Here is an 18,585-nt window from a genome sequence, read left to right as displayed (position 1 = left end):
GACCTTTCTCCAAGGTTTCTAGGAAGGGAGATGTGGTAAGAGAAAAATGCATCAAGAAAAACATTTTCTCTAATAGATGCCATTAAAAAAAAACATAACACCACCGCATCATTTGGAGCATGATGGTGACTGAAATTTCAGTACTTGGGAGACTGATGACAGAGGATTCCAAGTTAAGAGGCCAGCCATATCAACTTAGCAAAACTGTGAAAAGGAGGAGGGGGGGAAGAAGGGGAGGAGGAGGAGGGGGAGGAGGAAGGGGAGGAGGAGGAGGAGGAGGAGGGGGAGGAGGAAGGGGAGGAGGAGGAGGAGGAGGGGGAGGAGGAGGAGGGGGAGGAGGAAGAAGAAGAGAAAGACAGAAAGAGAGAAAGAGAGAAAAAGAAAGAAAGAGAAATTATGGTACAACTTGAAGATCCAAGTCAAAAGATAACTGACTCATTTAGCATTGAAAACACCAAAATTCCTGTCTAGTCACCAAATCCAAGAGGCAGGACCTAGTTAAGGAACTTCTTTTTTTTGTCAGTCGTGGGGCTTGAACTATGGGCTTGGGCACTGTCCCTGTACTCTCCAGCTGAAGGCAAGTGTTCTACCACTTGAGCCACAGCGCCACTTCTGGTTTTCTAGTGGTTTATTGGAGATAAGAGTCTCATGGACTTTCCTGTCCAGGCTGGCTTTGAACCGTGATCCTCAGATCTCAGCCTCCTGGGTAGTTAGTATTACAGGTGTGAGCCACTGGCGCCAGGCTAGAGGAAATTCTTAATTCCACAAAGAAAAGGCAATTTTCCCAAGGCAGACTCAGAAGGTTGTTGTTTTCTTCAAGAAAATTGGTTAATTCCATCCAATTATGCCACATGAATTAGTTCCCCAAGAGCCTCAAAACACCCTTTGATTTCCCTTCTGTCCACATGCTTACAGGGTGCAAGATTTGATAACCACTTTTAGAGTAAAAACTCCAAACTCACTCTGAGCCAAGGCACTGTATCCAGCATCCCACCATACCAAACCTTGTGCACAAACATTAAGCTCCAGGCCAAGGACTGGGATGTGGTCCTGGAAATCACTAGATACCCCCTGCTCCCAGGAATAAGTAGGGAGGCAGAATGAGTTCAGGCTGGCCTCTGGCTGCAAAAGCTAAGGAGCAACAGAGCTTGGAGGAGAACCTGCCCACCAGTCCAGGAGTCCTGAAACTTGTCTCAACTACTTGAAAGTCTTGTTCCCACTTTGATCTAGAGTCATGCCAGGCATTTTTGAACCCTCCTTGCCTGAGCCCCAGGGCAAGCTGGCAAAGATACCTTCCTCCCCATGCCTCTGATTTCTGCCTATTTTCAGAGTCTTTCCCAAGTACCATGGACCTCACTAGTGCTTCAGACTTCCTAGAGTCCCCCAAAGCATGCAAGGACTATGGGTCAGCCTGGAGCCTGCCAGTAGCTCCAGCAAACATCTGTCCAAAATCACTGCTGTCACTATTTGTGTGCTTATACCAATCTACCACTTCCCTCAGATGCTGTCCCAGTCTCTGTAAGCACTACAATCAGATCCTTCCTGGTGTGGTCAAACTACCACCCCTTCCAGGCATAAGATCTTCAAACAATGGTAGAGTGATGACCTTGAACAAAAGAGTTCAGGGAGAACGCCAAGGCCCTGAGTTCAAGCCCCACAACTGGCTGAAAAATGTGTGTGCGCACGCGCACGCGCGCCCACACGCATGTGTGCTCTCAAAGCTAATACTCTACCACTTTTGAGACCACAGCTCCACTTCTGGTTTTCTGGTGGTTGATTGGACATAAGAGTCTCATGGTCTTTTCTGCCTAGGCTGACTTTGAACTGTGGTCCTCAGATCTCCTGAGTACCGAGGATTACAGGTGTGAGCCACCAGTGCCTGGTTTGGTTAATTATTTTTAATGACTTCATAAATACCTTAAATGTCTGAGTTTCCAGTTCTAACACAAACAGTACCAATGGGCATACTCACACAAACAAAAATTCTGTAAGAGCATCCATAACAAGTAGGAAGAGGAACCAAGACCAAAGTTTGAGATGAGAAGTACTAACCTAGCCAGTAACTCACCCACTAAGCCAAAATACCTCCCTCACTACATTTCACTGCTTTTACAACCATCTCTTGGCTTTCATTCAGCATCTTTCCAACTCTCTGTCCTTTCAACTGGACAGTACTGCCAACACTGCCTTAAAAGCCATTCTTACCCATACGTGCTCCAGGCAGCTGTGCTACCTACAGTCTAACTGTAAGTGAAACAGATTCCCAGACACCAATGGACAGGACAGCCTCCCTCCCCCTACTGTCTGTCTATGCTTTGGGGAGGTCAGGAAAGAGGCTTGGCAGTGGGCAACACCTGTTCACTAGTGAGTCCTGCCTACCCCCACCAGCAAGACTACGAACAACTAGCAAAAACAAAGCACCTCAACTGTGCCTCAGGAATCACTTTTGAGGGTCAAGAGAGTAGAAGCAAGGGACATACTGAAATGAACTCCCATCTTAAGTTCTCTGGAACCACTCAACCGTCCTTCAAATGGCAATGCTGGGCTCACTGCCTGGGCTTCAGCTCCTACTTCCATTAGTTCAGGTGACCTTTGGTGGAATGATCACCATCAGAACATCACCAAAGGATATTCCAATAATGCCATCAATGTTCTTTCATAAGCATTCATTATAGTATTCAGAATTATACTAGATTGTGTGTGTGTGTGTGTGTGTGTGTGTGTGTGTGTGTGTGTGTGCACACATGCGTGCGTTGGTCCTGGGGCTTGACCTCAGGTCCTAGGTACTGTCCCTCAGTTTTTCTGTTCAACACTAGCATGCTACCATTTTGAGCCACAGTTCTACTTTCAGCATTTTGGTGGTTAATTGGAAATAAGAGTCTCATGGACTTTCCTGCCTATCTGCTTTTGAACTGTGATCCTCGGATCTCAGCCTCTTGAGTAGCTAGAATTACAGGTGTGAGCCACTGACACTGGCTTATACTAGATTTTTAATTGTATACATAAGATATTGATCTTAATTGCAGCAAATTTGTTTTTCAGGCTGTGAAGCCCCTTGGAGATTGTGCTTTCCTGGTAGCTGGTGGTAGGGTAGTCTTTATAGATGGACCCATAACTATTCCCTTCAACCCAGAAACTTATATTATACATGTTTTGTTTTAAGGGGCAAAGTTCTACTATCAAAGAAATAAAAGTTTGAAAACTGGTAATATCATAGCAAACAGGGAAGAGAAGCCCTTTACCTCCAGCCAATCCCAAGATCCTCTGGATGCTGTATAGAACACCAAGGGTCCCTCCCCAGCATGTCCCAGGCACCTTTCATTCAAGTGACTCTCTGGACTATTTTTCAAGTACTACATATCCCTTGGTTTTGGTCTCATCAAATCCTAAAGTTGGTTGATCTTTTCTGCAACTCAGATCTTCAAGTTAGACAAATAGGGAGGAGAGGAAGCAGCAACCTCAAATTGACTGGGCCACCCTGAATGCTGCATGGCCCCTGTGCCAGCCCCTTATAACTCACACAATGCTTGCAACCTAAGAGGACCCCAAGAGTCCTTCCTGGAGTTCTCTAAGTAAGGAACACTCAGCAGTGTCATAAGGGGTCCACAACATCTAGTTCCAGGGGCTGGTTCAAACTCAGGTTACTGGCAGAAATGTCACAGAGCACCAATTCCACCCTCAGGTCTCCATTCAAAAGAACTGAAAGATTTTCCAACAAAAACTTATATATTAATGTTCATGGCAACACTATTCACATTTTCCAAAACATAAAAACAATTCAGATATCCATCAAGTAGGGAACAGAGAAACAAAATGTGGTATATTCACACAAAGGAATATTATTCAGCCATAAAAAAATTCTATTACGGGCTGGGAAGGTGGCTCAGTGGTAGAGCGCTTGCCTTGCATGCCTGAGGCCCTGGGTTCGATTCCTCAGCACCACATAAGCAAAAAGAAAAAAGCCGGAAGTGGCGCTGGCGCTGTGGCTCAAGTGGTAGAGCGCTAGCCTTGAGCTGAAGAGCTGAGGGACAGCGCCCAGGCCCAGAGTTCAGGCCCCACGACCGGAACCAAAAAAAAAAAAAAAGAAAAGAAAAAAATTCTATTACATGCTACAATGTGGGTAAGCCCTGTAACTATTATGTTGAAAGAAGCCAAAGGGTTGCATATTGCTTGATTCTATTTGGATGAAGTTTCTAGAGTAGGCAATCCATAGAAATAGAAAGCAGAGTAACAGTATCCCAAGCCTGGGGATGAGAGTATAGAGTATGACTGCTTAACAGTTATGAGGTATTCTTTTGGGGTGCAGAAAGTGTTTGCAACTAGAGCATGGTGGTGATTTCCCAATATCATGAATGTGCTACAGGTGCAATTACTTCAAATTAGCCCCAAAGCAACTTCCTGACTCACTGGCACTAGCAGCTATGGCCATGCTCCTCCTCCACTCTGCTCTACCCACACAAAGGCTCTGGAAGGGCAGCCCCTCTTGGGGCTCCTCCTCAGACTCCAGCAGCTTGGGAGGGAGAGGGATTTTTAAAAAGTCTCTTCACTGTTTGGTCTTGACAAAGTGCCCATGGCCGCAGAATTTTTGGAATATGACGCCATCCATGGCAGAGGAAGGAATGCTGGAGAATGCGTGGGGACAACCTTCTGGAGAAACAGCTTTGCAGGAAGAGTCATGACTGGTTTCCACAAAAAGCTGCCCTTCCCATTAAGAAACAGGCAGGGTAGGAGAGTGTGATGGGAAGGAGGAAGAGAGACAGGAAGTCTAAACAAGGGCAGCCCAGATCCCAGCCTCCAGCCCTATCCTTCCAAGCATATGCAGCCAGAAAGCCTGACCCCCAGTAGGGTCAGCATTTGCCCAGGGTGAGGAGGCCTCCTAGGTCTGGGCTTCTAAGCCAGACTCCCTTTTCCCACTCAATACGCCTATCTCTCTACCTGCTAAGTGGCTGTGACTAATCAAGTTAACATGGTCTGGCCCTTCTGTTAGCTATAAATACTACGAAGAGCACAATAAGCAATCCCAGAGAAAGCCAACCACCCCTGCAATTTTAGTTCAGGAAGACCTCCATGCCACAGGAAGCCAAGTTCCCCAGGAAGAGGAAACCCAAGCTCCCCAGGCTCCAGGCAGAAAGGCCAAGTGGACTGTGCTGCAGTATGGTAGACTGAAGAGGGATCATAGACTCGGATTAGATCTCAGCTGCTGGCCTCTGGCCCATTTGCTTCCTACCCTCTAAAAAAAATCTAAAAACTTATATTTATGTTTATCTTACACTTAGAGTTAGTTCTGAAAAACAAATCCACACAAGCAGATTGACCACAGCCCTGTCAATCCCTGTAGCACTCATGTGAGGATGGTGCTAGAAATGCAGAGCAGCTGAGCAGAAGAGATCACCTGGGCCTGAGGTTTATGTCTTGTGAGATGGGGATAGACAGAACAGGGTTGGAGGGCCATCTCTTCACAAAAACACAACAACAGGTCCTCTGAGCACGTTTTCTTAAGTATAGCTTCAGTTTAGAGCCCAAACCCTCTGAGGTCTCTTTAACTTCAGTCTTCTGTTTACTTCCAGGATGGACAAGACAATAGCTGTTCTCTGCAGGTCCAGAGCCTGACCAGGAAGAACAATTAAGAGAAGATGAGCCAGACATGATGGCATACACCTGTAATCCTTGAGAGGCAGAGACAGGAAGATTATAAGTGAGGGCATTCTGAGTCCTGTGAGGGCTTCCTGTCATTAAAAAAAAAAAAATTCCAGAGGCATAGCTCAAGTGATAAAGAACCAACCTGGTAAGTATAAGGCCTGGAGTTCAAACCTCAGTACTGAAGAAAAAAGAAAATAAAAAACTTAAAAGGCAAGCAAACCAACAAACCAACAAAGAGCAGACAGACTGGACTAAATGATGTTTCCTGAGGGCAGGACCTGCATCCTGCATGCAGGTTCCATATTTGTGAAGGCATATTTACTGAGCTCCCACCATAGAGTTAGTTTAACAAGCTTAATCTTTCCTGTGGCCCAGAGGGCTGGGCATGCACCTCTCATTGATCCCCAGGAACCTTGTTTTTAGATGAAGCTCTATCCACATGGAAAATGCTATGAAAGCCCCTGCTCACTACTATTCCAGCCGCCTTATGTGGAACACTGAAATGAAAAGTAGGACTATCAGATTTCTAGGTTAGAGAACATCCCCAAGCAGAAGTCAGGCATACAACCCTGACCCTTCATCTCTTACATCCAAAATGGCCCCCTCTTTCTGGTCAATAAGGCTCTGAGTGTAAACTAGGAGACCCTGAAGATGTGGCCACTTTCTCTCAGGTGTAGCTTTTAGCAGCTGACCCGTTCCCATGGCACCTTCTGCTACAGGAAGTACCAGAAGGAGGTAAGAAATCACATGCAGAGTATATACCACAGAGCCTCACAGGTCTGTTAAAGCCAGTGCTTCAGAGCCTGCAGGATCAAGGACATGGCTATTTCCTGATTTTGAATTCCTCTTTTAGGGGAAAAATAGTGCTTCCTATTCAGGACTATGCCAAAGGTGTAGTCATTACCACAGGCCAGTGGTCTTTATGGGGAATATGGAGCTCCCTGTGACTCAGGAGAGGTAAGGGCTTGGGAATTGGGCACTATCCAGTACTGTCCCCCAACACCCACCACCACTGCTGCCACCACCCACCTGCCCAACCCACCCCAGAACTAAGGAGTCCAAATTAGGACAATGCCCTGTTCCTGATAGCAAAGGTTAACACTTATCAGGGCAGGGAAACCAAACAGAACTGTGGAAAAACCCATGCTGGCCTTCCTGTGACCTAGGCAGTTTGCTGAATCCTGGGTCTCATCCATCTGTTCTGACAATTCTTCTTCTGCTTAACAGGGGACAACCCATGCAGGCCGCTACTTCCAGAGTAAGACTAGATGGTCATTAAATGACTATGATGTATTCTACAGGATACCAGCTCTCAACCCATCTCCACCTATCCCTAGCTAGACAAAAACAGTTTACAAGTCAGAGTCCATTCTAAGAGGAGGAACAAATTCAGAACTACAATGGTTTTATCAGTCTCATTGTGGAGTAGCTTGGTGACTTGGGTGGGTAGCTCAACCACTCTGAAACGCAATGTTCCTTTCTCTGCCAGCGAGCCATGATGCCACTGGTCCTGCTGGTCACCTTGCAGAAACCTTTGCGAGATCACAGATCTGACATTTTGACTCAATAGGTAAAGGCTCAGAAGAGTGCTACAGGCCCATCCATGCATATAAACGAGCTCCCGCTCCAAGCCACCATCCAGTGCAGCATGCAACCGCCAAGCTGGGCCCAGGAAATGCTAGAGCCTGAAGAGTTACAGGCTCCAAGCAAAATCCAGACTGTGGTTTCATGTGAACTCAGATGACCTTGACTGAGAAAACCAGTGAGTGGTTTGGAAGACTCCAGTTCCAGCACCCACAGACCAAATGCCAGCAAATCAACCCACTGGGTTCTCTTGCTCCAAAGGAAGTGATAGTACTATGGAAGTGAAGGAACAAGGCAGTGGTGATTCCATTCCAGGACAGTCTGTAACACAATTCTGACTGATTAAATCAGAGCAAGCACAAAATCTGGGGCAGAGTTTTTTTGTTTTTGTTTTTGTTTTTTTGGGGGTCTGGTCGTGGGGCCTGAACTCTGGGCCTGGGCGCTGTCCCTCAGCTCTTCAGCTCAAGGCTAGCGCTCTATCGCTTGAGCCACAGCGCCACTTCCGGCTTTTTTCATTTTGCTTATGTGGTGCTGAGGAATTGAACCCAGGGCCTCATGCATGCAAGGCAAGCGCTCTACCACTTAGCCACCTTCCCAGCCCCACTGGGGCAGAGTTTTTAAACCTGCCCCTAACCTTCAGGTAGGATCTGAGGTCCCCCCATGAGCTAGAACCCTGCCTTTTTTTTTTTTTTTCCGGCACCATAAATAGCATTTCTGTAGATCTCAGTAAAAGACTCTAGGATTTAGCCAGGCACTGGAGGCTCACACTTGTAATCCTAGCTACTCAGGAAGATGAGATCTGAGGATTGGGGTTCAAGGTTTCTGAGGTCAATTGCTCCAAATTAGAACCCAGAGTTCCTGCAAGTCTCCTATCGCTTCTACTGCAGCAGCAGCAGTGGAAGCAGGATGTGGTCCCCAATTTGACTGCAAAGTGCTCCTCTCTTTGAGACTAACTGGCATTTGAAAATAAGTTTAAAGACAACACTGAAGTCAAATTTCTTAATTTCAGCTTAATAGCACCAGGATCTTAGAAGTCACATCATGGCCCAAGACTCCTTGCCACAAGAGAGGCTGCCAGCATGTTTCCCAGAATATTAATCATCATTTGGGGGCTTGAGGCCTACCATGGCACACCATACTCTTCCTGTGAACAGAAGGCAGGTCCCTACTTTACAGGTGTCAGACCCTAAGTTACCTTCATGAAGTATCCAGCAAATGTGTGTGACAAGCACAGGGCTCATGCCTGTAATCCTAGCTACTAAAGTAGATCTGAGGATCATGGTTGGAAGCCAGCCCAGGCAGGAAAGTCTGTGGGACTCTTATCTCTAATCACCAAAAAGCCAGAAGTGGAGCTCTGGCTCAAATAGTAGAGCACTAACCTTGAGCAAAAACACCCAGGGACAATGCCTAGGACCTGAGGTCAAGCCCCAGAAATTACATGAAAATAAATAAGAAGAGAACTCTGAAAGGAAAAGCTCGGTAATAGACCAGTGCCACAAATGCCAAACACTGGGTGAACTCACACAGAGCTAAAAGCTACATAAGGTACAGCTGCAGCCATGGTCACATATGTAATAGGGGTCATTGTGAACAGTAATATACCCTGGCCAGTCACACAAATTCATTCCCCACAGGACCAGTCCCAGGACAACCCCACTGGACCCTGGTCAGAACTTTCCACTTTTCTGTTGCTGAATCCTAACCCTGCCTGTGAATGGGCATAGGGATCATAGTTTAAGGACATCTTCCCAAATATTTTACCCAAAGGAATTCAAAGAAGATTGTCACTTAGAACCCTCAAGCTGGGCACCAATGGTTCATGCAAATAGCTATTCAAAAGGCTAATATCTGAGGATCTCAGTTTAGAGCCCATCTGGGCAGAGACGCTACTGAGACTTCAATTAACCAACAAAAAGCTGGACTGTAAATATGGCTCAAGTCATAGAATACAAATCATGAGAAGCAGCTGAATAGAAAAATCTGAGTGACATGAGACCCTGAGTTCAAGCCCCAATTCCAACACACACACACACACACACACACACACACACACACACACACACACACACACACACACACACACACTTCTTGGCAAAGTGACACTAAGAGCAAGGGAAGGAGTAGTAGGTACAAGAAAACCAGCAATGCCAGAACCCTCCAACTGCAGAGCCTTCATCAGACCACCACCAGGAAGGCCTGATTTGGAGGCCCCAACTGTGACTAGCACAGTAGGTACCAACATGTCAGTGGCTCTCTGATCTGATCTGAATCAGGGCCATAAGGAAAAATATGAACATCATTACTTCTTTACATGTTGAAATTACAGTATTCTGAATATAATAAACTGGGTATTGGTGGCTCATGCTTGTAATCCTAGCTCCGTATTCAGAAGGCTGAGATCTGAAGATCATGGTTCAAAGCCAGCCAGGGTAGGGAAGTCTGTGAGACTCTATTTCCAGTTAACTAACAAAAAGCTGGAAGTAGAGGTGTAACTCAAGTGTTGGAGTACTAGCTTCGCGCACACACACGCACACGCACACACACACACACACACACACACACACACACACACACACACACACACACACACACACACACACACACACACACACACACACACACACACACACACACACACACACACACACACCTCCAGAACAGTGCCCACACCCTGAGTTAAAACCTCAGGCCAGCACTAAATAATAAATAAGTTCTCCTATTTTACATTTTAATGGAGCAACTACAAAATTTTAAACTACATATGTACCTTCCATTATAGCTCATTTGGACAGAGCTAGTCTAATGTCTTATAGCCAAATCTAGTCCACCATCTTGGGGATTCTGGAGGGTCTGGGGGTTTTTTGAGGGGCGTGCCAGTCCTAAGGCTTGAACTCAGGACCTAGGCACTGTCCCTGAGCTTTTTTGCACAAGGCTAGTGTTCTATCACTTGAGCCACAACTCCACTTCTGTGGGTTTTTTGGTAATTAATTGGAGATAAGAGTCCCACGGACTTTCTTGCCCAGGCTGGCTTCGAACCATGATTCTCAGATCTCAGTCTCCTGAGTAGCTAGGATTATAGGTGTGAGCCACTAGCACTTGGCCACTATATGATTTTTAAGACTTGAAACCAAAAATGGTTTTTGTTTTTCTGTTGTTCTTGCTTTTTTTCTGGTGCCAGTCTTGGAGCTTGAACTCTGGGCCTGGTCATTGTCCCTGAGATTTTTTTTTTTTTTTTTTTGCTAAAGCTCAAGACTAGCATTCTATCCATCCCTTGAGCCACATCTCCATTTCCAGCTTTTTGTTGTTTAATTGGAGTCTCATAGACTTTCCTGTCCAGGCTGGCTTCAAACTGCGATCCTTAGATGTCAGCCTCCTGAGTAGCTAGGATTACAGGTGTGAACCATCGACGCCCAGTTTCTAAGAATGTCTGGTTTTGTTTTTTGCCAGTCCTGGGCTTGAACTCAGGGCCTGGGCACTGTCCCTGAGCTTCTTTTACTCAAAGCTATCACTCCTCCACTTGAATCACAGCACCACTTCCAGCTTTTTCTGTGTATGTGGTACTGAGGAACCTAACCCAGGGCTTCATGCATGCTAGGCAAGCACTCTACCACTAAGCCACATTGCCAGCCTGATTTTTATCATATTTTTGAGCAAGGGTCTCACTTTGCAGCCCAGGCTGGTCCAGCCTCAACGATCCATGAGCTAGGATTATAGGCATGTGCTATCTTGCCTAGTACCCTTTTACATTTTTAAAGGATTATGTAAGTGCCTATATAAATGGCTGGATTTTACCTGTTTGCCTATAATACCTAAAATATTTATTATCTGGCCCTTTAAGAAAAAAGTTTTCCATTTGGAGATTTTGCTTGTTTAAGGTGTTGGGCATCAGACCCAGAGCCTTGCATATGTAGATAAATGATGTACCACTGAGTTACATCCCTGGCCCTTGTTTTAGTTTTTTGTTGTTTTTTGAGACAGGGTCACTAGGCAGCTCAGGCTGGCCTTGAACTTACTAGGTAGCCAGGCCAGCCTCAAACTTTAGGTCCTCCTGCCTCTGCCATAGACATACAAATGCAGTAGGTTTGCAAAACTTCTTGAAAGGAAAAAAATCACTACCAACAACGTCCCTCACCCAGATGAGAAAACTAAGACAAATTTTGCTTTGCTTTCATTAAAAGTTTCTGTAGTGGGCATTCCTTAACAGAATATTGGAATCTGTATACTAAAAGTTCATGGGTCATAATCTAAGTCTCAGCTCATGGAAATGTAAAATCAACTGGTTAGGGATTTCGACTATTTACGACTTGCTGGCCTAAATGATCAAAATTTTATAATTATTGACCTGCATGCTTTTTCTTTACCCCAACTCATTCCTTACGTGTAAGCTCAATTTTTTTCAGTACTGGGTTGCCGATTCCACAAAAGCCAGAGAAACAACTTTGTAGTAATCAGAATGTTACCCAACTGTATATTGTTTACTTTATTGTAAATAATGGTGAACAGTTTTATATTCCTTTAAAAAAAAAAAAGAAAAAAAGTTTTCCAATTCCTAGTCCACATTCTAGAAAAAATCAGATATTCACTTCAGATGCCATTTTGGGTATGGGATATATAGGGTGTGATTCTTGTACATTCCAAGGCAAAACTACCTGAGGTAAAATTCACAGAACATGAAATTAACCACTTTAAATGAACAATTCAGTAGCATTTCACAATGTTGTGCAACCAACACTTCCATCTAGTTCCAAAACATTTCATCACCCTCAAAATAGAACCCCAATCCCATTAACATCACCCCTTAGCACCCTTCCCCCAATATAGCAATTACTGGCCTGCTCTGTACTTCTACTGGTTTACCTGTTGTAGAAATTTCACATGGAAGGAATCATGCACTATGTGACCTTCTCTGTGTGGTTCTTTCACTTGGCATCACGTCTCTAAGTACAGCCATGCTATAGTAACTCTCCAAGATATTCCATTTAATGGATATAACCACAAACTGTATATCCACTCATCTACTGATAGGCTTCTGGATTACTGCCGCCTTTGGGCTACAGTAAAGAGTGCTGTTGTGAGCATCCACATATAAGTGTTTGAATTCTTTTTGGCAAATACCTCAGAGTGGAATTGTTTGCTGACACAGAATTACTGTGTCCATTTACTTTCTTGAAGAACTGTGGAAATGTATTCTACAGTGGCTACACTATCTTAGTCCCACCAACAAGGCATGAAGGTTCTGATTTCTTAACATCTTCACTTGTTAAATTCTGTTGTTAGGGGGCTGGGAAGGTGGCTCAGTGGTAGAGCGCTTGCCTTGCATGCCTGAGGCCCTGGGTTCAATTCCTCAGCACCACATAAGAAAAAAAACCCGGAAGTGGCGCTGTGGCTCCAGTGGTAGAGCGCTCGCCTTGAGCTGAAGAGCTGAGGGACAGCGCCCAGGCCCAGAGTTCAGGCCCACGACCGGACCCCCCCCCAAAAAAAAAAATTCTTTTGTTAGTCATCCTTATGAGTATGAAATAGTATCTCTCTATGGTTTTTGTTGTTGTTGTCAGTCATGGGGCTTGAACTCAGGGTGTGGGCGCTGTCCCTAAGCTGTTTTGCTCAAGTCTAGTGCTCTACCACTTTGAGCCACAGCTCCACTTCTCTTACTGTGGTTTTGATTTGCATTTTCCTGATAACTAATGACACTGAGCATTCTTTTTTTTTTTTTTTTTTTTTTTTTGTCGGTCGTGGGGCTTGAACTCTGGGCCTGGGCACTGTCCCTCAGCTCTTCAGCTCAAGGTGAGCGCTCTACCACTTGAGCTACAGCGCCACTTCCGGTTTTCTGGTGGTTTATTGGAGATAGGAGTCTCACTGTCTCTCCTGCCCGGGCTGGCTTTGAACCGAGATCCTCAGATCTCAGCCTCCTGAGTAGCTAGGATTACAGGCGTGAGCCACCAGCGCCCGGCGACACTGAGCATTCTTGCACATCCCTGGTATCCATTTCGGAATTTTGTGCCTCTGGGATTTTTGATACATTATCTATATACCAACCCACAAATAAGTTACAAATCTTCTAAGAAAGGATGGGATGACATTTCCTCATGGCTCCTGTGCCCTGAAGAAAGGGAACCCTCATGAAATGCTTTACAGGGACCTAGTCCTAGCCCACTTCTAAGTCAGAGATTCCACTCTTTGACCCCAGCAGTAATGGTAGCAGGATATCATCTGGGCACAATCAGTCTAGGAGTGAGAGCTCAGAAGAAATCAGACCCAATCTCATTTCACTGCAAACTATGGTTCATGGGCCCAAACCTGACAATTCTGTTTTATAAAGTTTTATTGTGGCTCATGTTTATAACCCTAGTTACTCAGGAGGCTGAGGTCTGAGGACCACAGTTCAAAGACAGCCGGGCAGAAAAGTACCCCCGTGAAACTGTTATCTCTAACCACTGAAACCCAAAAGTGGCACTGTAGCTCAAGTGGTAGAGCTCTAACCTTGAGTACAAAGAGGCTCAGGGACAGGACCCAGACCCTGAGTTCAAGCCCCACAACCAACAAAAAAGAAAAAAGGAAAAACAAGGGACACAGCCATACTCATTAATGTATTGTCTACAGGACATTTTACACCATGACAACAAAGTTGCACAGTCCTCTCAGAGATCATATGGCCTAGGAAAGCTTAAAATATTTACCATCTTTCCTTTTATAGGAAGATTACAAAATCAGACAGTGCCTGCAAATCAATGAGAGCAGGGAATAACCCTAAACAAAAATGGACAAATACAAATATGCAATGCACAAAACAAATTTTTTAAAATACTCCATAAATATTATGGAGAGGCTAACCTTGCTAGAAATTACTTAAATTATTTGGCTGGGTGCCAGCAGCTCATGGCTGTAATCCTAAACTACTACTTAGGAGGCTGAAATCTGAAAATCATGGTTCAAAGCCAGACCAGGAAGGAAAGTCCATGAGATGTCTCTCTGACCACCAAAAAGCCACAAGTGGAGCTGTAGGTCAAGTGTTAGAATACCAGCCATGTGCAAAAAAAGCTAAGGGACAACTTTCAACTTTCAGGTCCTGAGTTCAAGTCCCAATACTGGGACACACACACACAAAACAACAGCAACAACAACAACAAAAATTTGATAATATCCAGTCCTGGAAATGTTATGACATAGCCTTTTTTGGAAGGCAATTTAGTGGTATCTGCTTTAAAAAAAAATGTAATGGGCTTGATGTCAACCCAGTTATTCTATTTTTAGGTATCTGCCCTCAAAGAAATACTTGCATTTATGCACGCACGCACACACCATATGACCAAAAACATTACAAAGCTGTTCACTAAAGCATTCACTATTTGTAACAGAAAAATTGATCAGTAACCTTGATGTCTATTGGTAGGGGAATAGGTTAAACTACCATATATCCTAATGGTATATGCAAAATGCTTTCTATTTTTGTGTGTAATACCAGGAAACGAAACAAGACCTCAGTCATATTGTTCCACAGGGAAAAACAAACTTCAAAGCATATACACAGCTCAGGTAAATAATTCATAGATTTATTTATTTTAGTCCAATACAGAGAAATACACTAGAGGACTGAAGCAAAGGAAATGCTACCCTGGAAACAGAGGTGCGGGACTGCAAGAGGGGAAGATAAGGATGACACCTATCATTATGTATCCCAGATCATGCCTAATTCCCATGAGAAAAAACATGGAATTCTAAACCAACACCTTCTGCAACACAACCACCCTTGACCTCCCTTTTCTAATGTGATCTCAGGACAGCCATTGTAGATACTCAATAGAGTCAGGGAAAAGAACAGGGCTTAAAAGCCCCAGCTATGCCCTTTTATTAGCCAAACTGCTTCCCTTCTCCAGGATTTAGTCTTCTCACCGGTAAAAGGAAGTGGTTAGACTGGCTGATCTCTAAGTTCTTTCCAGGTCTGATGCCACAATACAGGCCCTGGAAGAGGTTTCTGTACCTCTCTAAGGGAAAAACAAACAAACAAAACCCACAGCTGAGGAAATAAAGTTCAAATCAGAGCCCTCTAAGGAATGTCCGCCCCTGGGAAGATGACATCCCAAGAGCAAAAGCTGTCTCCGCCTCCCTGGGCTCAGTGTCCTCGCCTATTAAAGAGGGGGGTGGCCTTCATGATCGATGATGTATCTTCCAGCCTGGACAGTCTAAAATAAGCTCAGGGCAGGAGGGGCAGCAGGAAGCAGAGGTTTGGGGGGAGACTGATGGGAACGGATTGGCTGAGGTTTTCTAATGGAGCCAGAAGGATGAGAGCAAGAGGCTGGGGGGAGGGCCGGATGCAGAGAGCAGCAGTGAAGGCTGTTGGCAAGAGCTAGTCTCCCTTCTCTCCTTTCAAGAGCAGTTTCTTCCTGAAAGATCCCTGGAGGTAGAAGATGGGGCTAATCTCTCCTCATACAAATAACCCCACTCTTCATTTCAGAAACAACCATTCCAGTTGTGCCCTGGAGGTCTCAGGCCTGTTTCAACACCCACAACTCAACTCTGAATACAGTGCAAAAGTACAGTACTTTAAATTTGCCTCTCCCCTGGAATTCAATTAATAATCAACAATTTTTAATGTTAATAGTTTTGGCTCAAACAAATTCCACTCTAGTTTATCTAAGCTTAAGAATCAGAAAACAGAACTTAGGTGGTTATATGCCTGATTTACCAATTTGGGCAGTTACTTAGAATAACCAGGAAACTCATAAGTCCCTCTCAAAACAGCCTTTGCCAAGCCCAGAAACTTTTAAAAATCAAAGTTGACTATTCTGTGGGTGATTTGCTAAACTGTAAGAGGAAAAAGTCTGATAAAATATCATTCGTTGCTTTTCCCAACAGCTCCATGGAAGTGAGCCAGGAATTAGTTTTACTAATTTACAGATACAAAAACACACAGAGGTAAAGGGACTTGTTCAAGGTCATACCACTGAAAGTGACAAGCAAGTCACCCCAGAAACTTCTTCCCAGAACATCTCATCCATAGGAAAGAAGAGAAGCACATCTTTCTTACTTAAAAATCTACCTCTACTGCTCACCAGTATACCTTGTACACCCCAGCCTGTCACTAAGGCCCCTGGTGTCCCCACCAACTATGACTTTGAGGGCTAGAGAGTTTGATTAAGCTTCTTGTTCATTTCCTGGCTGCTGGAAAACAGATCTCAGAGAAAAGCATCATGTCCTAGGCCAATAACCTCTGCCCTACCACCCTACTCCAATCTGCCTGTAAACAGTCAAACACTGTCTGCACTTAAAATGGCATTAAAAACAGCTAGGCAAGAACACTTCAAAGCAATGTTTTGTGTCTAAGGGGTTCTTTTCTGAAAGGAGTGGCAACAACTAGGTCACCATGGACTGGAATGTAAAGGGAGCTTCCTGGCCTTGTGCATTACACAGAGAAGCAAGCTCAAGAGAAGATAGAGACTAGGGTAGAGGGACAAATAAAGCACAGATTCCTCAACACCAGGGGTGTGGAGAGCAACCAGAGCAGGGGTTCAGAGAGTCCAAAGAAGACTGAGGCCAAACCTTGGGGGCCTTGTCCTCCATCTCCTAAATCATTCCAGAGTGGAGCCAATCCAGCACTCTGTTCCTAATGTCTGTAACTCCGATGGAAGGTGGGGGGCTACTACCTATTCCAAAGTCCTCTCAATTGGCAAATGAAGCCAACAGGCGTGAACCAACTTTCCCCAGGACCCACAGGTTTCTTGAACTCCTGGGCTACAAAACCAATACCTGGGAGAACAAGGTAAAGAGGAAGATAGACCCCAGCTCTCCTCTCCACAAAAATCTCTCAGGCTTAAGTTCAACAGCAAGAACCTCTTCCCCAGACTTGAAGACCCTCCACCTCTATCCAGCATCCCGTCCCTGCCCGCACCCCCCCCCCCGCGGTGACAATGACTTAGAAAGAGGGGACAAGCTGGGTTCCACAAGATGGAAGCCCACTTCCCATCTTGTCAAAAGCCAATCCCAAGCTACTCTGCGGTGGATAAGTCTGAGTCCAGTTCCAAGACAAGAGTCCAGAAAGTGTGTGTGTGTGGGGGGGGGGGGGGTCCTGCCAAACGGCAAACAATCCCCAAGTGCTTTGTTTCTACCAAGAGAAAACAGGCCTTTTTTTTTTCTTTGAGTCACCCAAAAAGCATGAATCACACAGAGCCATGAGAATGAGAAAGGATGTTATTTTTCGGCATACTTGAGGATTTTCCCTTTGTCCCGACTCTATCAATACTCTTCCCGCCCCCATCCCCAGCCCCATCCCCCAGCACACACGCATTTTTCCTGCTCCATTTTTTTTTTTTTAATTTTTCCCGGTGGCGCTCCAGGGCCCGCCCCGCAGGCCCCGGGGGTCTCCGGGCTCCGCGGCCCCCGCGCGCCCGCCCACTCCCCCCCTGCCCCACACCCCACTCCCCGCGCCGCTCACCTGCGTCAGGTCCTCGTCGTTGAGCAGATGCGACTCGCGCGGCTTGAAGCAGTTCTGACACTTGCTCTTGTTAAAGATGTTGGCCTGGAATTTCCTGCACGGATTCTCCTTGGCCGCCGACATGGTTGGCGCGGCGGCGGCCGCGACGCTGGCGGCGGTGGTACGGCCCGGCCCGGCGCGCTCCAGGAGCCTAGGGGCTCAGCGCGGCCGCCGCCGCATCTCCAGACGGCCGCCTCAGGCCCGGCCCGGCCCGGCCCGGCCCGGCCCGGCCTCTCCGCGGGTTCGCCGGGCGCCGCCTGCTCGCCGCGGCCTCACAGCGCGCGCGCCACCCCTCGCTCGCCCGCACCGCCACCGCCGCCGCCGCCCCCCTGCCGCCGCGGGCCCATGGACGCGGCCTCGGCCCGATGCCTCCGCCGCGGCCGCCTCCTAGGCGCCGGTGGCCGCCAGCCCGCTGGTCGTGCAACCGTCGCCGCTGCTTCCCTGGGCGCCCGCGGCCGCTGCAAATGGGAGCGGGGCGCCGCGCGCACACGGGGCGGGGCGGCGCGGGGCGGGGTGGGGCGGGGTCACACGTGTGACCGGCAGCGCCATTAGCCAATGGAAGCTGCTATATACCGCTAACAAAGAAACCTCTGGACCAATGGACGCCGGGGGCGGGGCCAAGAGCAACCGAGCGCAAGGTAACTTGTGCTGGCGGGGGAAGGTGGGGGCGTCGGAATGGGACGTTCAGGTTTGGTGGACTGGCGCCGAGGCCCAGGGCCCTGACAGCTGCAGGACCGGGCAGGGAACTGCTGAGGAGGAAGAGCAGAGCGGACCTTTAGCGGGGGACTCTCCGCAAGCCCCTTGCTTCCAGTGTGGCCTTCTCTCCGGTGCACAGCCTTCGCACCCGGATGGAACAGATTCATTTAGTACCTACTGTGTGTTAGACCTGATCGTCG

General features: G+C 46.6%; 1 protein-coding gene across 5 annotated transcripts in view; it reads right to left on the bottom strand.

Annotated features, from left to right (window-relative positions):
- The window catches only part of Mprip (myosin phosphatase Rho interacting protein), a 145,863-nt gene extending 127,728 nt beyond the window's left edge, over positions 1–18,135 (bottom strand). For 3 of the 5 annotated variants that reach the window (XM_070027539.1, XM_070027538.1, XM_070027537.1), the window contains exon 1: positions 17,651–18,135. In XM_070027539.1, coding sequence (XP_069883640.1) covers positions 17,651–17,773 — 123 coding nt within the window. In that variant the 5' untranslated portion in view covers positions 17,774–18,135. The remainder of the gene's footprint in view (positions 1–17,650) is intronic. The other 2 variants (XM_070027541.1, XM_070027540.1) reach the window with 2 other exon arrangements.
- Positions 18,136–18,585: the final 450 nt, after the last annotated feature.

Source organism: Dipodomys merriami, unplaced genomic scaffold (genome assembly GCF_024711535.1).
Source record: "Dipodomys merriami isolate MVZ:Mamm:240054 unplaced genomic scaffold, mDipMer1.0.p SCAF_19, whole genome shotgun sequence".
NCBI lineage: Eukaryota > Metazoa > Chordata > Mammalia > Rodentia > Heteromyidae > Dipodomys > Dipodomys merriami.
Note: the sequence above shows the minus strand (reverse complement) of the source record. Positions and strands in the feature narration are given on the sequence as shown.